Source organism: Amblyraja radiata, chromosome 18 (genome assembly GCF_010909765.2).
Source record: "Amblyraja radiata isolate CabotCenter1 chromosome 18, sAmbRad1.1.pri, whole genome shotgun sequence".
NCBI lineage: Eukaryota > Metazoa > Chordata > Chondrichthyes > Rajiformes > Rajidae > Amblyraja > Amblyraja radiata.
The window spans coordinates 41975649-41995826 of record NC_045973.1 but is presented as its reverse complement, the minus strand read 5'-3'; the positions used below and the strand labels follow the sequence as shown (position 1 = coordinate 41995826).

The window sequence follows — 20178 nt, the reverse complement described above, 5'->3', positions numbered from 1 at the left end:
GCTGTGAATGGGCACTGCATCCAGGTGCTGAGGAATGATGATCAACCACTCTCTGCGCTGCAAATTTAAGATGCGTTCAATAGAATGGTCATTCAAATTGTAAATTGTGCTGGCTGGTATTCGGCTTAGAAGCTAGGTGATGGCGGCTGTGCGCCTGACTAAGGCTGTTGCATCCTGGTTTGGATCAATAGGTTCAGAGATATGACGTGCGTCTTCAAGAATTGACAACAAGCAGTCCTGGGACAATGTGATCCAGTTCATAAGGTCATAAGGAATAGGAGTAGAATTAGGCCATTCGGCCCATCAAGTCTACTCCGCCATTTAATCATAGCTGATCTATTTCTCTCTCCTAACCCCATTCTGCCTTCTCCCCAGAACCTCTGACACCCGTACTAATCAAGAATCTATCTATCTCTGCCTTAAAAATATCCATTGACTTGGCCTCTACAGCCTTCTGTGGCAAAGTTCCTATATAATGGCACAAAAGGAACGTTTCACTGGGAATATTATCACCCCGATACAGATACATATCTGGAGCACAAGACAAATTCATATCCAGCTGAATTTCCAATGTGCTGGAAAATGCCCCAGAATTAGTTGTTACCACATCTCACAACACAAGTATTGAGTAGCGTTTTTATTATTTAAAGGTGCAATATTTAATTCAGTTTCCAGGCATTTATATCTGTTTCATTTTGGAGTAATTGACTCAATATATGGTCCTGTGCACCATGAATCTGGGTGCATTACACACGCCATTTACATTTCTCTGACATACGTACAACAGTATTTTAAGGTATTTAAGCTAATTTTGTGTTTTAGTTTTATTGAGTCCTCTATTTACAAATATATATATTTGTAAGAGAAACATAGTTAATCCAACAAGATTTGTCTTTTAATCTTTTGCACCAGTTGGAATAGGAGAAAAATGATTTTAAAAATCATTCATAAAACCTGTATATATTGTTTATTTGTACCCTGTCTTTCTGGTGTTTATTTTACGTGTTATTTTCAGTATGTATTTTCAGTCATTAAGGTGAGGTAAAGTATCTCAAATGGTGTATGTTGTGCTAAGGATGAGTCATTTTATGGTATGGACTTGCCTAGGAAGATGGTTGAGGTTGTCAGAAGTTCGTTTTCCCGTCCCAGTACTTCACTACAGGATTGTCTCACGGCAGTATCCCAGGTCAAACCATTTCCAGCTGGTTCATGTGTGGTATTTTCTTCCATGTTAAGGTGGAAAGTGGGGGTGTTCGCTAATGATTAGTCAATTCCATTCGCAGCTCCTCAGCAATTGGAACAGTCCCTGTCTTAATGTAGAAACATTCAAACATGGGCTGACAAATGACAAATAATATTTGTGCCACAGAATTTGCCAGGCAATAACTGGTACCATCCAAGTTCAAAAGGTCATAAGTGACAGTAACAGAATTAGGCCAGTCGGCCCATCTGGTCTACTCCGCCGTTCAATCATAGCTGATCTATCAACCCCATTCTCCTGCCTTCTTCCCTTAACCTCTGACACCCATATTAATCAAGAATCTATCTATCTCAACCTTAAAAATCTACAGAGTCTAACCACCCGCACTTGACATTGAATGGCACTACCACTAATAAAGCCCTTACCATCCATATTGTGAGAATCATCATTAATCAGAAACATAAACGAGCAAGCTACTTCAGGGGCGGAAATCCTGGGGGGGGACAGGGAGTGCACGTTCCCCCCCCCCCCCCCCCCCATGCTTTGAGAGGTGGGGGACGACTTCCCCCCCCCCCCCCATGTTTTGGAATCCGGACTTTATCAGCCACTTTCTAAGGGCTGAATCGGCCCATTTGCGGGGTCTTTCAGCTCTACTGGAGCGGCTTAAAATCAAACTACTACATCGAGGCTCCCGATGTTGAAGCCCCCGCCGGCCGATGAAAGACCCCGTGAACGGGCCGATTCAAGCCCCACGATTTGGGGCAGACAAAGCTGCTGTTGCTGGAGTTCGGAGTCGGTCACCAACCAGGTCAGCTCCTGATGTTACCATCCACAGGGCCCATGGCCGAAGCCTCACGTGTGCGTGTGTGTGTGTGCGCATGTGCGCGCGCGGCCACCAAGAAATTGTGTCCCCCGCATGTTTTGACAGCGATTTCCGTGCCTGAATATGGTAGCTATAGCAACAGGTCAGAGGTTGGGTATCATCTGGAAAATGATCTGGCTTCTGACATTCCGAGGCCTTTCCACCAGTAACAAGTTGCGTCAGGGTGAAATGAAATACTTTCTACTTGCCTGGAAGAGTGCAAAACCAACAAATCTCAAGAAGCTCAACATCACGAGCTTGGGGACCATGCTTCAGATTTAATTTACTCCCTGGTCTAATCACAACAGATTCTGAATGCATCCCATATTAGTTTTATGATCTGCATTTACTAGCAGACTACAGAAACTCTGATATTCTCACGAGTTATCAGGTGATAGCTTTGTTATTCCTGCACTGAAGCCAAACTGTTTCCCTTTCCCCTGACTAGTCTGAAGAGTCTCGATCCGAAACGTCACCCATTCCTTCTTTCCTGAGATGCTGCTTGTCCCACTGAGTTACTCCAGCATTTATCTTCAGTTTAAACCAGCATCTGCAGTTCCTTCCTACACATTTTGTCTGTGTAAGAAGGTGAAGGGGAAAAGATTTAATTGGAATCTGAGGGGTCACTTTTTCACACAAAGGGTGGTGGGTGTATGGAACAAGCTGCCAGAGGAGGTAATTGAGGCAGTGACTATCCCAACATTTAAGAAACAGTTAGGCAGGTACATGGATAGGACAGGTTTGGAGGAAAATGGACCAAACGCGGGCAGGTGGGACGAGTGTAGATGGGACATGTTGGTCGGTGTGGGCAAGTTGGGGCGAAGGGCCTGTTTCCACACTGTATCACTCTATGAATCTACAACTGAGCCTAAACTGTCTCAGGGTCAAATGGTAGAATAGTTTAATTTTAGAATAAAACTAATCTCTGACAATTTCCACCATCTTCCTCGGCATTCCATCCTATAAATGACTCCGCCTTAGTCACAACATACACCATTTGAGAATGGTAGAACTTAATTTGTCTAAGAAGAATTTATTTTGAAACTTGACCTTACCCTAAAAAATTATGTTCTAAACTGTGACACTGCATGAGATCTATTCACACCATCAGGAATATGCAGAATCATATCTATAGCAATAACGGAATCAAGGGATATGGGGAAAAGCAGGAACAGGGTACTGATTTTGGATGGTGGACACAAAATGCCGAAGTAACAGCGGGACTTGCAGCATCTCTGGAGAGAAGGAATGGGTGATGTTTCGGGTGGAGACCCTTCTGCAGTCTGAAGGGTCTCGACCCGAAACGCCACCCATTCCTTCTCTCCAGAAATGCTGCCTGTCCCGCTGAGTTACTCCAGCATTTTGTGTCTACCTTCGATTTAAACCAGCATCTGCAGTTCTTTCCTACTAATTCTGGAATGACAGCCATTATCATATTGAATGGCAGTGCTGGCTCGAAGGGCCGAATGGCCTACTACTGCACCTATTTTCTGTGTCTATGACATTACCATCACATCTCTTGACCTGACATACACATGCTCAACCCACAGGGAATAGTGTGTTGGACAAAGAAGGACCCACGACTCCAACAAGGCTCATGCTGTCTGGATGTATGTGAATCCATTCAAACATATCATTAACGTTATTTGTGAATACATATACACAAAGGCTATCTTGTCCAAGGGAATATAGAACCAACTCTGGAATCCTCAAATCTGAATCTGTCAACGCCCCCACAAGATTACTGTACAGATAAATAATTACAGCAGTAGACAACAAACTTAAATGTGGACCTACACTTAGGCTGCCTCCAAGCACACGTTTACTTGTTACTCATAGGTTAGTTCACTGAAGGCAGGAACACTGCTTGTATGGAGTCTTTCCCAGTAAAAACACATGCAACAATAGAATCCTTCACCATCCAGGCACCAAAGGTTACTGTTGCTACAGGACAAAATATAAAAGACATCACATTCAAGAAGGAACTGCAGATGCTGCAAAATCGAAGGTAGACAAAAATGCTGGAAAACTCAGCAGGTGCGGCAGCATCTATGGAGCAAAGGAAATAGGCAATGTTTCGGGCCGAAACCCTTCTTCAGACTGATCAAGCGAAGGAAATAGGCAATGTTTTGGGCCCAAACCCTTCTTCAGTTTGAAGAAGGGTTTCAGCCCGAAACGTTGCCTATTTCCTTCGCTCCATAGATGCTGCTGCACCCACTGAGTTTCTCCAGCACGATTGTCTATAAAAGACATCACTGTCAATTAAAGGTAGACAAAAATGCTGGAGAAACTCAGCGGGTGAGACAGCATCTATGGAGCAAAGGAATAGGTGACGTTTCGGGTCGAGCATTTTTGTCTACCTTCGATTTTTCCCGCATCTGCAGTTCTTTCTTAAACATTTAGCTTACTAACTTCAATTAAAGTCTTTCTTTCCTGTTTCGCTGGTTGTGAAGATTAACCTTTTGTAGAAAATAGCATATCTTGCAAAAAATGACGTGGGTGAGAGTGAACAGCAAGATTGCTGGCTTTGGTCACAGAGTGGAGATACAGTGGACCAGCGATTGGGTGGCAAAGACAAGCGCCCGTGTCGCACTGATACGCCTAGCTGGCACCACATGGGGAGCCCTGGTGTTCTCAGCCACCGAGTACTGTGCCGGTGCCGAGTCTGGTGCCGAGCCACCCCAGTAAACCAGCTGCCCCACCTCGCTGGCATCACCCCAGCCAACATCAGATGAGAAGCAGCCACGCTGGTCCTCTCTCGAAAGGCACAGACCAGTGAATCCCACCTCCTCCATCAGATCGTCACAGAGACACCACGACGAGTGCGCCTCAAGTCACGGCACCCCTTCGCCACACAAGCCCAAGAACTGTTCTGCACAACACCGGCGGACAGTTCTAAGGCTGCCTGGGTCAAGACGAGATGGAGAGACCAGTGGAAGTCAGCGGAACCATCTAGGCTACACCAGTGCATCAATGACCCCATGGACATCCCTGGCCAGGACCTGCCCCGAAAGCAGTGGACAAACCTCAACCGTTTGAGGACAGGCATCGGACGCTATGGAGTAGCGATGAAGAGGTGGGGCCTCGTGGACAGCGCCTCCTGCGAGTGTGGGGACCCAACACAGACAGTGGAGCACATAGTCACCAGTTGCCCCAAACACCGGCCACCGAATGGTGAACGAGGTCTGATTGACCTGGACGATGACACGTTGGCCTGGCTCGCCTCAACGGAGCTGCAGGTCAGACATACGACAGAAGAAGAAGATGCGATAGGGTCACGTTCTGATGGGTGATGTTCAAAGATCATCGCAGCATTTATGGAATAGCATTTCAAAAGTAAATGATGTGGAAGCAGATAAATGTGATGATGAAATGGGAAAGGAGCAAGTATATTATAGATATATAAATGACCTGGTTGTAAATGTAAGTGGGTTGATGAGTAAGTTTGTAGGCAGCAAAAGTGGATAGAGAGGAAAAGAAGGCGTATGTAAAGCATGCTTGCCTTCATTGCTAGGGGCATTGTGTGTAAGAGTCAGGAAGTCATGATGCAGCTCTATAGAACTTTGATTAGGCCGCATTTGGAGTATTGCGTGCAGTTCAGGTCACCCTCATGGAGGAAAGAAGTGGGGATCATGGAGATAGTGCAGAGGATGTTTGCCAGAATGCTGCCTGGATTGCAGGGTTTCAGCCACAAGGGAGGGAGATTGCAACCTTCACGTGGTCCACCCTGTTTCGACTAGTGCAATCAACCCGACGTGCACAAACAGTTGGCTCAAATAGAACAAGTTGGCCTACAAGTAGGTAGAGGAGGAAGGGAGGCACTTAAGGAAGCATTTGTATTTTTACAATTGTCATTCAAAATAGTGGCTCTTTGCTCTTTGCCACTACATCCTTTGCAGAAGGACAGCAGTGCAAACCTTGTTTAGTTTTCAGCTGCATCTGGATAATATTAAAGCCATGGTGAGGGCTAAAAGAGGGGACATTCAGGATTGTTCATTCTCTCCAGATTGGGAGCTCAGATGGAAAATGAGGTGATGAAGAATAGGCAAAGAAATATGCCCCTGTCCCACTTAGGAAACCTGAACGGAAACCTCTGGAGACTTTGCGCCCCACCCAAGGTTTCCGTGCGGTTCCCGGAGGTTGCAGGTGGTTGCCGGAGGTTGCAGGTAGTGGAAGCAGGTAGGGAGACTGACAAAAACCTCCGGGAACCGCACAGAAACCTTGGGTGGGGCGCAAAGTCTCCAGAGGTTTCGGTTCAGGTTTCCTAAGTGGGACATGGGCAATAGGATGCATAAGGAAAGGAAATGGATGTAAATGTTCATATTTTGTTAGCGCTGCATTTATATTCAAACTGCTGGACACTCTTTCAGTTTGATTTTGTCACTAATTTTATTGGCACAAATCCAATGTTTTGCGTACCTTCAGTTAGATTTTAAAAAAACAGAACACCTGGATCCAATTTTCACAAATGATGAAAGATGACATGTCATACTCTAATATTATGTTGCATGAAGCATAGTCAAAGAATTTTGTAAAGTAAGAGTTATGGGCGGCTCGGTGGTGCAGCAGTAGAGCTACTGCCTGACCGCCAGAGACACGGGTTCGATCCTGACTACGGGTGCTGTCTGTACAGAGTTTGTACATTCTCCCCATGACCTGCATGGGCTTTCTTTGAGATCTTCGGATTCCTCCCACATTCCAAAGACCTAATTGGCTTTGGTAAAATTGTAAATTGTCCCCAGTGTGTGTAGGGTGGTGTTAATGTGCGGGGATCGGTGCGGACTCAGTGGGCCAAACGGCCTGTTTTAACACTGTATCTCTGAACTAATCTATACTAAAGGTATAGTTATCCGAAAGCATATCCTTGAATTCATTCTGACCTTTACCCAAACTAGGATGCAATATTTCATAAATCTTGCATTGTTGTACCCTGTAGTGGTCTCTACCAATTAGCTCAAAACTGCACGCCCGAAGGGTAAATGTTGTCAGTTTTCTTTAGCAATAATATATTTTTTCTTGATCATTCGGAGTGGGGGGCTGAAAGAACAGGACTAACATTGTCGGCGCCCTGTATGTAGCGACTCTTGTGAACGGTATGCAAAGCAAATCATTTCACTGTGACATATCACAATATGATAAACTATATAGGTCTGTAGTTACTTTCTACCAGTTGCATAGCTGACATACCATCACCAGACTAATCAGCAAGATACCATTTTGTGATAGTGCCTCATTGTAAGTTATTGGGCTGCGTCACTCTGATATCTATACTAGAAATTGCAGCTGCAAGGGAGCTGAGCAAAAATCAACATGCTGGAGGAACTCACCATTTCAGGCAGCATAAGGAATAGGAGTAGAATTAGGCCATTCGGCCCATCATGTCTACTCCGCCATTCAATCATGGCTGATCTATCTCTCCCTCCGAACTCCATTCTCCTGCCTTCTCCCCATAACCTCTGACATCTGTTCTGTCTATCTCTGCCTTAAAAAATATCCACTGACTTGGCCTCCACAGCTTCTGTGTAAAGAATTCCACAGATTCACCATCCTCTGGCTAAAAGAACGTCCTTTAATTCTAAGGCTGTGACCTCTAGTCCTAGACTCTCCAACTAATGGAAACAGTTGTGGATGGAAATGGACAGATGACATTTTGTGTCAAGTCCCTTCTTCTGACTGGTGGCATTAGGGAGGAGAAGGTGGAGGTTTCTGCCACAATTTAACTCCACCCTGCTCCTTTATTTTCCCTCTATATGCTCATCTTCCATTGCTGAGCCCTATATATCCTTCAACTACACTACTCCTAACCCCTTCCACCTTTGCCCCTCCCTCAGCTTTACATTTCACTCCTCTTTTTTTCCTTATCGGATATGCTTTTTGTATGTGTTTCATCTCTTTGCCACTATCTCCACGCATCTGCCAATCACCCTCCCTCATCTGTATCCACCTATCACTTGCAAGGCTTTAGATAGACACAAAAAGCTGGAGTAACTCAGCGGGTCAGACAGCATCTCTGGAGAAGGAAGAGGTGACGTTTCGGACCTGAAGAAGGGTCTCGACCAGAAAGGTCACCTATTCCATTTCTCCAGTGATGCTGACTGTCCCGCTGAGTTACTCCAGCATTTTGTGTCTATCTTTGGTGTAAACCAGCATCTGCAGTACCTTCCTACACACTTGCCTGGCTTTACCTACACCAACCTCTCTTTACCAGCTTTCTCCTCCCTATTCCAACAGTCTAAAGAAGGGTCTCAACCTGAAACATCACCTGACCATTTCCTCCACAGATGTGCCTGACCCACTGAGTTCCTCCAGCATCTTGTTTGAGAAGGAACTGCAGATGCTGCAAAAATCGAAGGTACACAAGGCAATGTTTTGGGTCGAGACCCTTCTTCAGATGTAGATGTAGATGTAGAGAGGATGTTTCCACTAATGGGCGAGTCAAGGACCAGAGGTCATCGCCTCAGAATTAAAGAACGTTCCTTTAGGAAGGAGTTGAGAAGGAATGACTTTAGTCAGAGGGTGGTGAATCTGTGGGATTCTTTGCCACAGAAGGCTGTGGAGGCCAAATCAAGGGATATTTTTAAAGCAGAGATAGATTTGTGATTGGTATGGGGGTCAGAGAAGGCAGGAGAATGAGGTTAGGAGGGAGAGATAGATCACCCATGATTGAATGGTGGAGTAGACTAGACGGGCAGAATTGCCTAATTCTGCTCCTGTCACGTATGACCTTATTTCTATACACCAGAGCTGTAAAACTTAGAAGTGGCGTTTGATGCTATTTTATTTTACAAATTTTATGAGCAGGCAGAAAACACTTTTTTTTTTAAATTTTTGCTGGAGGCAATTGTACTAGGATAAAACATTCGGCATCTCAAATTATACAATTATTGTACAGCTTGATTTTTAACCTTATAACCTGAAAATGAGAGAAAAGGAAATAGAGTGACAAGAGAGGGAAAAAGTGAGAAATGAAAAGATAGCTTGAAAGAGCACATAGAAAAGACCCTAGACTACCAACGTAGTGTGGCCGAAAAGTGAATAGAGATAAAAGAGAAAAAAAATAGAAAAAAGGAAAGTGGAGATATATCTGCCTCTCGTCCCGTCTCCCCCCCCCCCCCCCCCCCCCCCACACACCCACCCCCCCCCCCCCCCCCACCCACCCACCCACCTCACCCAACCCAGAATCGGATTTGAATTTAGATTTGTGTTGCGCATTACTATCCTTGTAAGAATACGGTGAAAACACTTCTTGACGGTGGCCCTGGATGTTCTTTGCTCAAGTGGTTGTGATCAGCTTTAAAATGTAGCCTAGTTAAAATAAAAGATATGGCTGTCACCAATTGTTTTTCCCCCCCTACAATAGGTACAGGCTTTGGGTCGATGTCTGTTCCGAAATGTTTGGAGGTTTGGACATCTGTGCTGTGAAGGCTGTCCATGGAAAGGATGGAAAGGATTATATTATTGAGGTAAGGACAGAGAATGCCACAAGTCCAAACAAACCATTTAGTGGTCCAATCAATTAATTACCATTTATTTTGTACCCTCTAAATACTAAAGCCATTGATACATGTATTTCCTTCAATCTAAAGACAGTTTAAAAAAAAGAAAATGCAGATAACCATTCTAAAGCAAATAAAATAGATCGCACATTAGAAATTATTTTGCTTCGTATTAGTTCAATCGTGTGATCCTCATATCTTTTGATTCCTTTATCATAAATCATTCCAATGAAGTGATGCGATTGGCATACCTTTGAATATGTGAGATCAATTGAAGGCCGATCGATGTTTTCTTTTATTTACATTCCTGGCCATTCAGCAGTACTTACTTATTTCAAATTGCTGACTTCAGATATTCCCTGAAGCACCAACATTCCATACTCATAAATTATTATCTCCATTTTCTTTCCTAGCATATTGAGCGTATTCCCCTAACCTGCCCCTGCAACTCCACGCCTGAATCGCTGCAATCAGGTTACTGCCATGTGGGAGCACAAAGACAACTCTTGTGAAATGCACGACTCGCCTCTCTGCTTACCCGTTTTTAAACTCAGTGAGACCTGCCATCAAAGCAACCACAGCCAGAACATAGCCCGAACATAACCAAAACAGACTTCCCCTCCATTCTCTGCAACATTATCTCCATAATCCGCCAACAATTTATCATTGGTCATCAGATTATAAGTGATAGGACGGAGCAGAATTAGGTCATTCAGCCCATCAAGTCTACTCTGCCATTCAATCATGGCTGATCTATCTTCTCCCCATAACCCCTGACATCCGTGCTAATCAAGAATCTATCTATCCCTGCCTTAAAAATATCCATTGACCTGGCTTCCACAACCTTTTGTGGCAAAGAATTGCACAGATTCACCACACTCTGACTAAAGAAGTCCTTCCTCATCTCCTTCATAAAGGAATGTGATTCAATTACGAGGCTATGACCTCTCGTCCTAGACTCTCCCACTAGTGGAAACATCCTCTCCACATCCACTCTTTCCAAGCTTTTCACTATTCGGCAAGTTTCAATGAGGTCCCCCTCATCCATCTAAACTCCAGCGATTACAGGCCCAGTGCCGTCAAACACTCATCATACACTAACCCATGCATTCATGGGATTGTAAAGCTCCTCTGGACCCTCTCCAGAGCCAGCACATCCTTCTTTTGGCCTCCTATTGGCTCATCTACATGCTGTTACTTGGGATGAATCTCCTCCACTGCACGGACAGCATGAGAACTATTCCCTTTTGTTCATACGGGGCTCTGCTGGGTTGCAATTTAACAGAATTCATTCAGCAGGACACAATCAAATCTGCTCGCAGCACCGTCTGGATAGGTAGCAGATTCCTGGAAACGCCATCATCTCTACATTCCCCTCCAAGTCACATGCCACCCTAACCTAATCATACATCACGATTCCTTCATTGTCTTTTGGTCAACGTCATTGACATTCTCGTTGCCTGCGAAGGCATCACACATCCTAAAGGACTCATCTCATTCCCGCGCATCACTTGTTTGCCCTTCTGCCCTCAGCAAAGCGTTACAGGTCCATCAAATCACACACCACAAGATTAAATAACAGTTTCTACCCCAAGGCCATCACCATTCTGAACTCCTAACTGAACACACATAGCCAATATTTTGTAGTGCCACAACACTATACTGAGAAATGTTGCACATTCTGATGACGACATTTTTCTTGCCGTTTTTGTTGTTTCCATTGTCGTTATTATTTATCTGGTACGTTGGAGCTCCGCTCGGGCAGTGCGCCTGAAATTCCGTTGTATGTATTTACAATGATAATAAAGTGTATTATTATTATTATTAGACAGACTTTTAAAATCACCTTCACTATTTCCATGTCATTCGTCCCTTTTTACAATTAATAATTTTATCTTTAGTGATCTCTTGTGTCATTTTTGTATTATCTCCACTGAGCTTACATCGCTAAATGTGCTTATCTTAGCTCTCTGCGGTACGTAAGCACCTGTAGAAACGTTTTGCATTTGTGTTTTACATTCACTTTCTATTTCACCATTATCCTCCAAAGTTTCAATGAGGTCCAATCATCGAGGCTACGGAAATCAGGATGCTGAAAATAATTCTGTAGGCGATTACAATGTGTTTGTCTAAAACTAAAAGTAGTAATGGGATTTAAAAAAGAGACAATTGAATGAAACAAAAGATCCAGTTATGAAGAATAATCAATTGATTATTGATAAATATTTCCTTCCAGGCAAACAAGGGAAAGTTTAGCTGCGTTAGGGAAAATACAGCAACAACCTGCAAATTCTTTAAAAGAGCTCTTTTAAATTGCATTTGGCATATGTGAAACATTTGCCCTGGCTTAAAATTGGTCCCTAGTTCCAGGCACAAGTCCGACCATGTGTAGGAAGGAACTGCAGATGCTGGTTTACACCAAAGACAGAGACAAAATGCTGGAGTAACTCGTGGGACAGGCAGCGTCTCTGGATAGAAGGAATGGTTGATGTTTCGGGTCGAGACCCTTCAGGAAGAAGGGTCTCGATCTGAAACGTCACCCATTCCTTCTCTCCAGAGTTGCTGCCTGTCCCGCTGAGTTACTCCAGCATTTTGTGGCTATCTACAAGTCTGGAAATGGTGGGTCCAGGCGAAACAAGCCCAGCAATGTGTGAACATCAGGCCCTGTGCATATCACAGGGAGTCAAATCTTTCCCTGAGTTTTCATCCACAGTTTCCATTGCTCTCCCTTTCATCATCAAACAAAACTGGAGATGCCAATCATTCCCTTTAAGGAAGGTAGACACAAAAAAGCTGGAGCAACTCAGTGCTTCAGACAGCATCAGATAGACTGAAGAAGGGTCTCCACCCGAAACGTCACCCATTCCTTCTCTCCAGAGATGCTGCCTGTCCTGCTGAATTACTCCAGCATTTTGTGTCTATCTATGGTCAATGCAGATGTGGTTCAGAAGTACCTCCAATGCACATGAAAAAATTAATCCAGTAATTTTCCATGGTAGATCCATTACTGGGTGTATGTGACCTCTGATGAGTTTTGAAAAGTACACTGACAGGGTTAGATGAAGAAGTATTGGAGAAGGCTCAGGTGGTGCATGAATGCTAGTGTAGACTTGTGGATGAAATGGTTCTTATGCCCTATGGTATTGATGAAAATAGTAAGATTAAACGAGAACTTACCAGTTTGAAGTTTGATCTGTATTTTATGAGGAGTTACGATGAGGGATTACGTGAAGAACCCGCTCAGTGCGCAGGCGCGGCATACTTCCAAGCAACGGTGTGGAATCACAGATAGACACAGTTATTTTGAAGTAAACATAGTAAAGATAAGGAGACATCAATTTATTAGTTTGATCCATATAATGAGGGTGGGAGCGGAAGGCACGTAATCCCTCATCGTAACTCCTCATAAAATACAGATCAAACTTCAAACTGGTATTTCTCGTTTAATCTTACTATTTTACTTCGGAGTCACGTGAGTGACTACGTGAAGATTTCAAAGCTCTGTGATTTCAAACCGTGTAACAGTTTCATTTCACTCACTGCCAAAGTTCTTGAGGGAGGAAGTGTTATCGTAATGAACCAATGAGTCTATTTGTAGAAAAACACAATGGTATTTTTTAAACAATAACAACAAAGAATTAAGTTGCTCCCCTGGGCTTAAATTAAATATTTGCAGTTCGTAAATCTTTACTGCAAATAAACCAGGTTTTGCCAACGGCTTATTATAAAATTTCTGAACGGTCTTTTCCCTTCCCACCATCCTGCTGTAGCCAGGATGTGGTCTATAGGCATGTCCATTCTTTAGCCGTCGACATGGATGCTGCCCTGGTGGAATAAAATTTGTACATGTTAGTGTTTATCCCAGCAGTTTCTAGCACCTGCTTGAGCCATCTCGCAATGGTTTGGCTCGTACCCCCACCATAAGGTTTTTGTGACTGACCCACAAGGCTTTTCATCTCCCTCGAATATTCTGGTTGTGTCTATGTAGGATAGTAGGTAGGTCATGGCACATAACCGTGGTTCTGGTGGGTAAGCCACGACTGGATTAGGCGTTCCTGGTCTGCTCTGTTTGACCAGTCGCTGGATAACGACAGATCTGGTCTGGAGCTGTGATCATGTTGTCCAGTCGCAATAGGTGTAGTGACTGGACCCTTTGAGCGGATACAAGTGCCATCAACATGAGCGTCTTTAGTGTAGCTTGCTCGAGGCCGGGGGATCTGGCTGGTGGCCATTCCCTGAGATATGTCAGGACCACACTGATATCCCAAATATGGGTATACCTGGGCTTAGGGCTTGATATTGTAAATGCCCTTCATCAGTTTTACCACCAGTGGATGGGATCCCATCGCCTGTTGTCCTGGCGCTGGTTTGAGATAAGCAGAAAGAGCACTCTGCGCTGTGTTGATGGCACTGTAGCTGATCCCTACATCGTGGTGTAGATGGCCAGGAACTCCAGTATGTTGGTGGCTGTAGCTGTTGCGTATGTTGTCCATGTTTCCTGGCAGTACTTCTCCCTTTTTTGATGCTGGTTAAGTACTGCCTCTTGGTGGATGTTCGAAGGGATGCCGACATGGTGGTGATGGTTTGTTTGGACAATCCCAGTTCCAGGTAAGGTCTGTTCAAACTTGCAACCCAGGCTGTTTAATTTTCTCATGGCATGGGTGTTTAGCTTACCTGGTAGGTAAGTAGCTGATAGCCAAATATGTCTTTCGGCATACCATTGCCAAATCATGTTGACCAATTTGTCGCATGATAATGATTTTATGCCACCCATATGGTTAATATAAGCCATCACCGTAGTATTTATCAATTTGTAACCGAACATGCAAGTGCTGCATATTAGATACATATGCTTTTAAACCATAAAAGGCGCCCAACATCTCTAGATAGTTAATGCCCAGTGTAAGTAGTAATGATGACTCTAGTTTAGTCCATCTACCACTTGTGCTGGATATGGAGTTAGTCGCTCCCCAGCCTTGAGCACTGGCATCTGTTTGAATAACTAAAGTAGGGTTAGTGATAAAGATAGGGCTGAAACTATGCCAAACGTTTTCTGCCCACCACTGTAGCTCTGATATTGCTTCAGTGGGTAAGTTCATGACACGATCATAGTGACCTGTATGTCGTTTTATTGCCCGTACCTTTGCTCTCTGTAAATGTTTTGATAGTGCAAAGGTCCGAATTGTGTAGCCGGAAATGCTGCTACCATTTCCCCAATTACTCTTGCTACTTGTCGAATAGTTGGTCGCTCGTTGACCATTAATTTGTTGCATGATTGTGCTAATTCAACCCTTTTTGCCTTTGGCAAGGAAACAGTCATATGGACTGAGTTAATTGTGAAGCCCAGGTATTCCATGATAGTGGATGGCTTCAACTTAGATTTATCTAGATGTAGGACGAAACCCAGAGTTTCGAGGAGCTGTTTTGTAGCTGATACTGCTGCCACAGCCAATTCCATCGTTTTCCCTACTATCAGAATATCCTCCAGATATGCCATGACAATATGTTTTTGTTTTCTTAGTATTGCCATGGCTGGGATCAATATTTTGGTGAATAATCTTGGGCTGAGGTCGCCCATATGGCAATGCTTTGTACCATCCAGATAAATTTTAGGTATCTGCGATGATCCTTGTATATGGGTACTAGATAGTAAGCATCTTTAAGATAAATGCTTGCCATGAAGTGTCCTTTGGAATTCAGTTGTTTGGCAGTAACATATGTCTCCATTTTGAAATGTATATACTTAACAAATTCGTTTAGTGATGTTAAGTCAATGATGATACGACAGACACCATCTTTTTTTGGTTTTAGTGAATATATTCGATACAAATTCCAAAGGTTCATGTTTGGTCTTTTCGATGACCCCCTTTGTGATAAGTCTCACCAGTTCAGCTTGTTCCTCACGTTTCTCTTTGACGGAGGGATAAATACCCTTTGGGGTCATTGTTGAACTGGCGGCGTTTTTCTGACATGAATTGTATTTTATATCCTGTAATGTTGTTGAGTATATGCTTGTCACTCGTGACCATACCCCATGCTTCTTTAAACAAGTGTAATCTCCCCCTGTTAATAAAGCACCCTTATTATCTATATGCTGGTAGGGACCAGACCCACCTACCTCCATGGTTATTGGCGATTCTGTTTCTTCATTTTCCTGAAGATTTTGTTCTGACGTGCTGGCGATGTTGGGGGGAGGCGCATTTTCCAGAGGGTCCGCTGCGGGCCCTGATCTAAAAGATCTTTGGGGATAATGTGCGGACCCTAAGCGTTCACCAGTCCCATATTGCGGACGTCGACTGGTGGATGCCGTGGGGTGCTGCTGCTTGGGTATCGGAGGTCTTGGTTTGCTCGTCCCGGGGCCTGCCCTCATTAGGCCGAAGGTTTTTGATGCTTCCTGCATCTCCTTCAGTTTTTTATTGAAATCTTTCCCAAATAGCAGCGCGTCCGTCTCCGCAGCTGGAGCTTTACACAAGCCAGCAAATTTGGGATTGAGGGGAGGTCTTATGTTTCCCTCCGGAGATTGTTGATCTCAAATTGTGTGGTACACATTAATGCCAGCACATCCTGCTGGCAGGTATCCATCTCCGTGGTCTCCACGGAACGAGCAAAGGCTGTGATGGCCGACGTCAGGAGCCTTAGGATCCGCTGTAGCTTGAGTTCTTGGGTTCGGATGTGTGACCCACATGCCCCCAGATTTGGCTGTTGACACTTTTTACTTTGAGGGCCTCACCGTTTTCTGGTGCTGTGTTTTTCCAGTAATGGTTGATGCTGGCCGCCATTTTTGGTTCCAGCGGTGCTCCAGCCCGTGGGGTTGCTACAAGCGGTCCATCACACCCAACAGCTCTTCATGTTCCTGCACCCCTGGCATACTCCCGAATTCGTCCGCCTGCCCCTGTTCCAGACCAGCCCAGCCCTGGTCACCAATGCTAGCCTCCAGTAATGAGGGAGCAGAGGGCAGTGCATGAAGCACTGTGGAGGGGGTGCCTGACCTCCCTCCGCGAGAGCGCTCTTTCTGCGCATCTCGCTGGAGCTGCTCCAATTGCTGTTGGATGCAGCTCAGGCGGCTGTCTCTCCTCCATTTAGGTGGAGACATGTCCCCGTCCGACGAATCGGATGCCACCGGCCGGATGCCTGTTCGGATGGCTAGACATCCAGCCCGCAGTTCAGGCACTAGCGGGACTGGGCTCGGCGTGGTGATGGGGATAGCGGTGCGCCCGGTAATTGTTCCTGCCGCCTGTTGCTGCCCCCCCTGCAATGGAACGCTCCTCCGCTGGAGTCGAGCGGGGGACAGGTTCTTCTGGAGCTTTTGTGCCTTGTAGTAGCGAGAGCGCCCCTCAAGCAGCGGGTCTCGCTGGCACCTGCTCCGTGAGCCACTCCAGCGGCTCAGGCGGCTCTCTCTCCCCCCGTGCGGGTGGAGAGACGTCCCGTCCGACATCGGGAATACCTGCCGGATGCCTCTCGAGTGGCTATGCGTCCAGCCCGCTGCTTCAGGTACTAGCGGGCTGGCCTCGGCACGGTGTCGGGGAATTACGGAACACCGGTTAACGCTCCTACCGCTTGTTGCTGCCCCCTTCCCCAACGGGAAAACGGGGGACAGTTTTGTTCCAGAGCCTTTTTCTCTGCCTGTAAAAAACACAAGCAGAAAAAGGCTCACCTCTAAAAGAAAACCCGACCTCAGGGTACTCACCTGACGGTCCGGTTCATCTGTAACCCGTGTTGGGGAACTGGAGAAGCAAGTGGATGACCTCCGGTTCGTCCGAGAAACGGAGTCGTTCCTCGACAAGTCTTACAGTACGATTGTTACACCTAAGGTACTGGAAGAGAGAAGGTGGGAGACAGTGAGAACGGGAGGGAAGCATGGAATGCCAACATCCCCGGGTGTTGTACCTCTTGTGAACAGGTTCACCCACTTAGAAGCTGTCGGGACAGAAGAGGTGTTTACACTGGGCGGCGGACTGGCTTGTGATGCGAATAGGGCTGTTGAGCCAAAACCATAAAGGCCTAAGGCAGGCAACGCCATTGTAGTAGGAGATTCCATTGTGAGAGGTACGGACAGGGGTTTCTGCGGCAACAGACGGGATGCGAGGATGGTGTGCTGCCTTCCAGGTGCCAGGATCCAGGATGTCATGGACAGAGTGCAGAAAATCCTCAAGGGCGAAGGTGAACATCCGGAAGTGGTAGTGCATGTCGGCACAAACGATGTCGGAAAGAAGGGGATGAATATTCTGCAGCGTGACTTTAGAGAGCTCGGAAAAATGCTGAAAAGCAGGACCTCCAGGGTTGTTATCTCCGGTTTGCTTCCAGTTCCTCGTGCTGGCGAGAGCAGGAACAGGGAGATACGGGACCTGAACGTGTGGCTGAGGAACTGGTGCACGGGGCAGGGATTTAGATTCTTAGATCACTGGGATCTGTTTTGGGGTAAGGGGGAACTGTACAAAAGGGACGGATTGCATCTTAACAGGTGTGGGACCAGCATTCTGGCAGGCAGGTTTGCCACTGCTACACGGGTGGTTTTAAACTGAATAAGGGGGGTGGGGTGTCGAATGGGCTAGTGGAGGATGGAGTTAAAGGGAAAGGGTTTCTTAAATGTGTGAGCGTAGAGACAGAGGGGTGTAAAATGAGGGTAGAAGCAATAGGTAGCAAGGTGAAAAGTAAAAGTGGCAGGCCGGAAAATCCAGGGCAAAAATCAAAAAGGGCCACTTTTCAACAAAATTGTATAAGGGGTAAGAGTGTTGTAAAAACAAGCCTGAAGGCTTTGTGTCTCAATGCAAGGAGCATTCGTAATAAGGTGGATGAGTTGAATGTGCAGATAGCTATTAATGACTATGATATAGTTGGGAACACGGAGACATGGCTCCAGGGTGACCAAGGCTGGGAGCTGAACATCCAGGGATATTCAATATTCAGGAGGGATAGAGAGAAAGGAAAAGGAGGTGGGGTAGCGTTGCTGATTAGAGAGGAGATTAACGCAATGGAAAGGAAGGACATTAGTTTGCAGGAAGTGGAATCGGTATGGGTAGAGCTGCGAAACACTAAGGGGCAGAAAACGCTGGTGGGTGTTGTGTACAGGCCACCTAACAGTAGTAGTGAAGTTGGAGATGGTATCAAACAGGAAATTAGAAATGCGTGCGATAAAGGCAAAACCGTTATAATGGGTGACTTCAATCTACATATAGATTGGGTGAATCAAATTGGCAGGGGTGCTGAGGAAGAGGATTTCTTGGAATGTATGCGGGATAGTTATCTAAATCAACATGTAGAGGAACCAACGAGAGAGCAGGCTATTTTAGACTGGGTATTGAGTAATGAGGAAGGGTTAGTTAGCAGTCTTGTTGTACGTGCCCCCTTGGGCAAGAGTGACCATAATATGGTTGAGTTCTTCATTAGGATGGAGAGTGACATTGTTAATTCAGAAACAATGGTTCTGAACTTAAAGAAAGGTAACTTTGAGGGTATGAGACGTGAATTGGCCAAGATTGACTGGCAATTAATTCTAAAAGGGTTGACGGTGGATATGCAATGGAAGACATTTAAAGACTGCATGGATGAACTACAAAAATTGTTCATCCCAGTTTGGCAAAAGAATAAATCAGGGAAGGTAGTGCATCCGTGGATAACAAGGGAAATCAGGGATAGTATCAAAGCGAAGGATGATGCGTACAAATTAGCCAGAAAAAGCAGCATACCGGAGGACTGGGAGAAATTCAGAGACCAGCAGAGGAGGACAAAGAGCTTAATTAGGAAAGGAAAAATAGATTATGAAAGAAAACTGGCAGGGAACATAAAAACTGACTGCAAAAGTTTTTATAGATATGTGAAAAGAAAGAGATTAGTTAAAACAAATGTAGGTCCCTTGCAGTCAGAAACGGGTGAGTTGATCATGGGGAACAAGGATATGGCGGACCAATTGAATAACTACTTTGGTTCCGTCTTCACTAAGGAAGACATAAATAATCTGCCGGAAATAGCAGGGGACCGCGGGTCAAAGGAGTTGGAGGAATTGAGTGAAATCCAGGTTAGCCGGGAAGTGGTGTTGGGTAAATTAAATGGATTAAAGGCCGATAAATCCCCAGGGCCAGATAGGCTGCATCCCAGAGTACTTAAGGAAGTAGCTCCAGAAATAGTGGATGCATTAGTAATAATCTTTCAAAACTCTTTAGATTCTGGAGTAGTTCCTGAGGATTGGCGGGTAGCAAACGTAACCCCACTTTTTAAGAAGGGAGGGAGAGAGAAAACGGGGAATTACAGACCAGTTAGTCTAACATCGGTAGTGGGGAAACTGCTAGAGTCAGTTATTAAAGATGGGATAGCAGCACATTTGGAAAGTGGTGAAATCATTGGACAAAGTCAGCATGGATTTACAAAAGGTAAATCATGTCTGACGAATCTTATAGAATTTTTCGAGGATGTAACTAGTAGCGTGGATAGGGGAGAACCAGTGGATGTGGTGTATCTGGACTTCCAGAAGGCTTTCGACAAGGTCCCACATAAGAGATTAGTTTACAAACTTAAAGCACACGGCATTGGGGGTTCAGTATTGATGTGGATAGAGAACTGGCTGGCAAACAGGAAGCAAAGAGTAGGAGTAAACGGGTCCTTTTCACAATGGCAGGCAGTGA

At 45.2% G+C, this 20178-nt stretch overlaps 1 protein-coding gene across 1 annotated transcript in view; it reads left to right on the top strand.

Annotated features, from left to right (window-relative positions):
- The window catches only part of syn2 (synapsin II), a 424737-nt gene that overhangs the window by 354835 nt on the left and 49724 nt on the right, over positions 1-20178 (top strand). The window contains exon 9 of the mRNA XM_033037240.1: positions 9424-9526. Coding sequence (XP_032893131.1) covers positions 9424-9526 — 103 coding nt within the window. The remainder of the gene's footprint in view (positions 1-9423; positions 9527-20178) is intronic.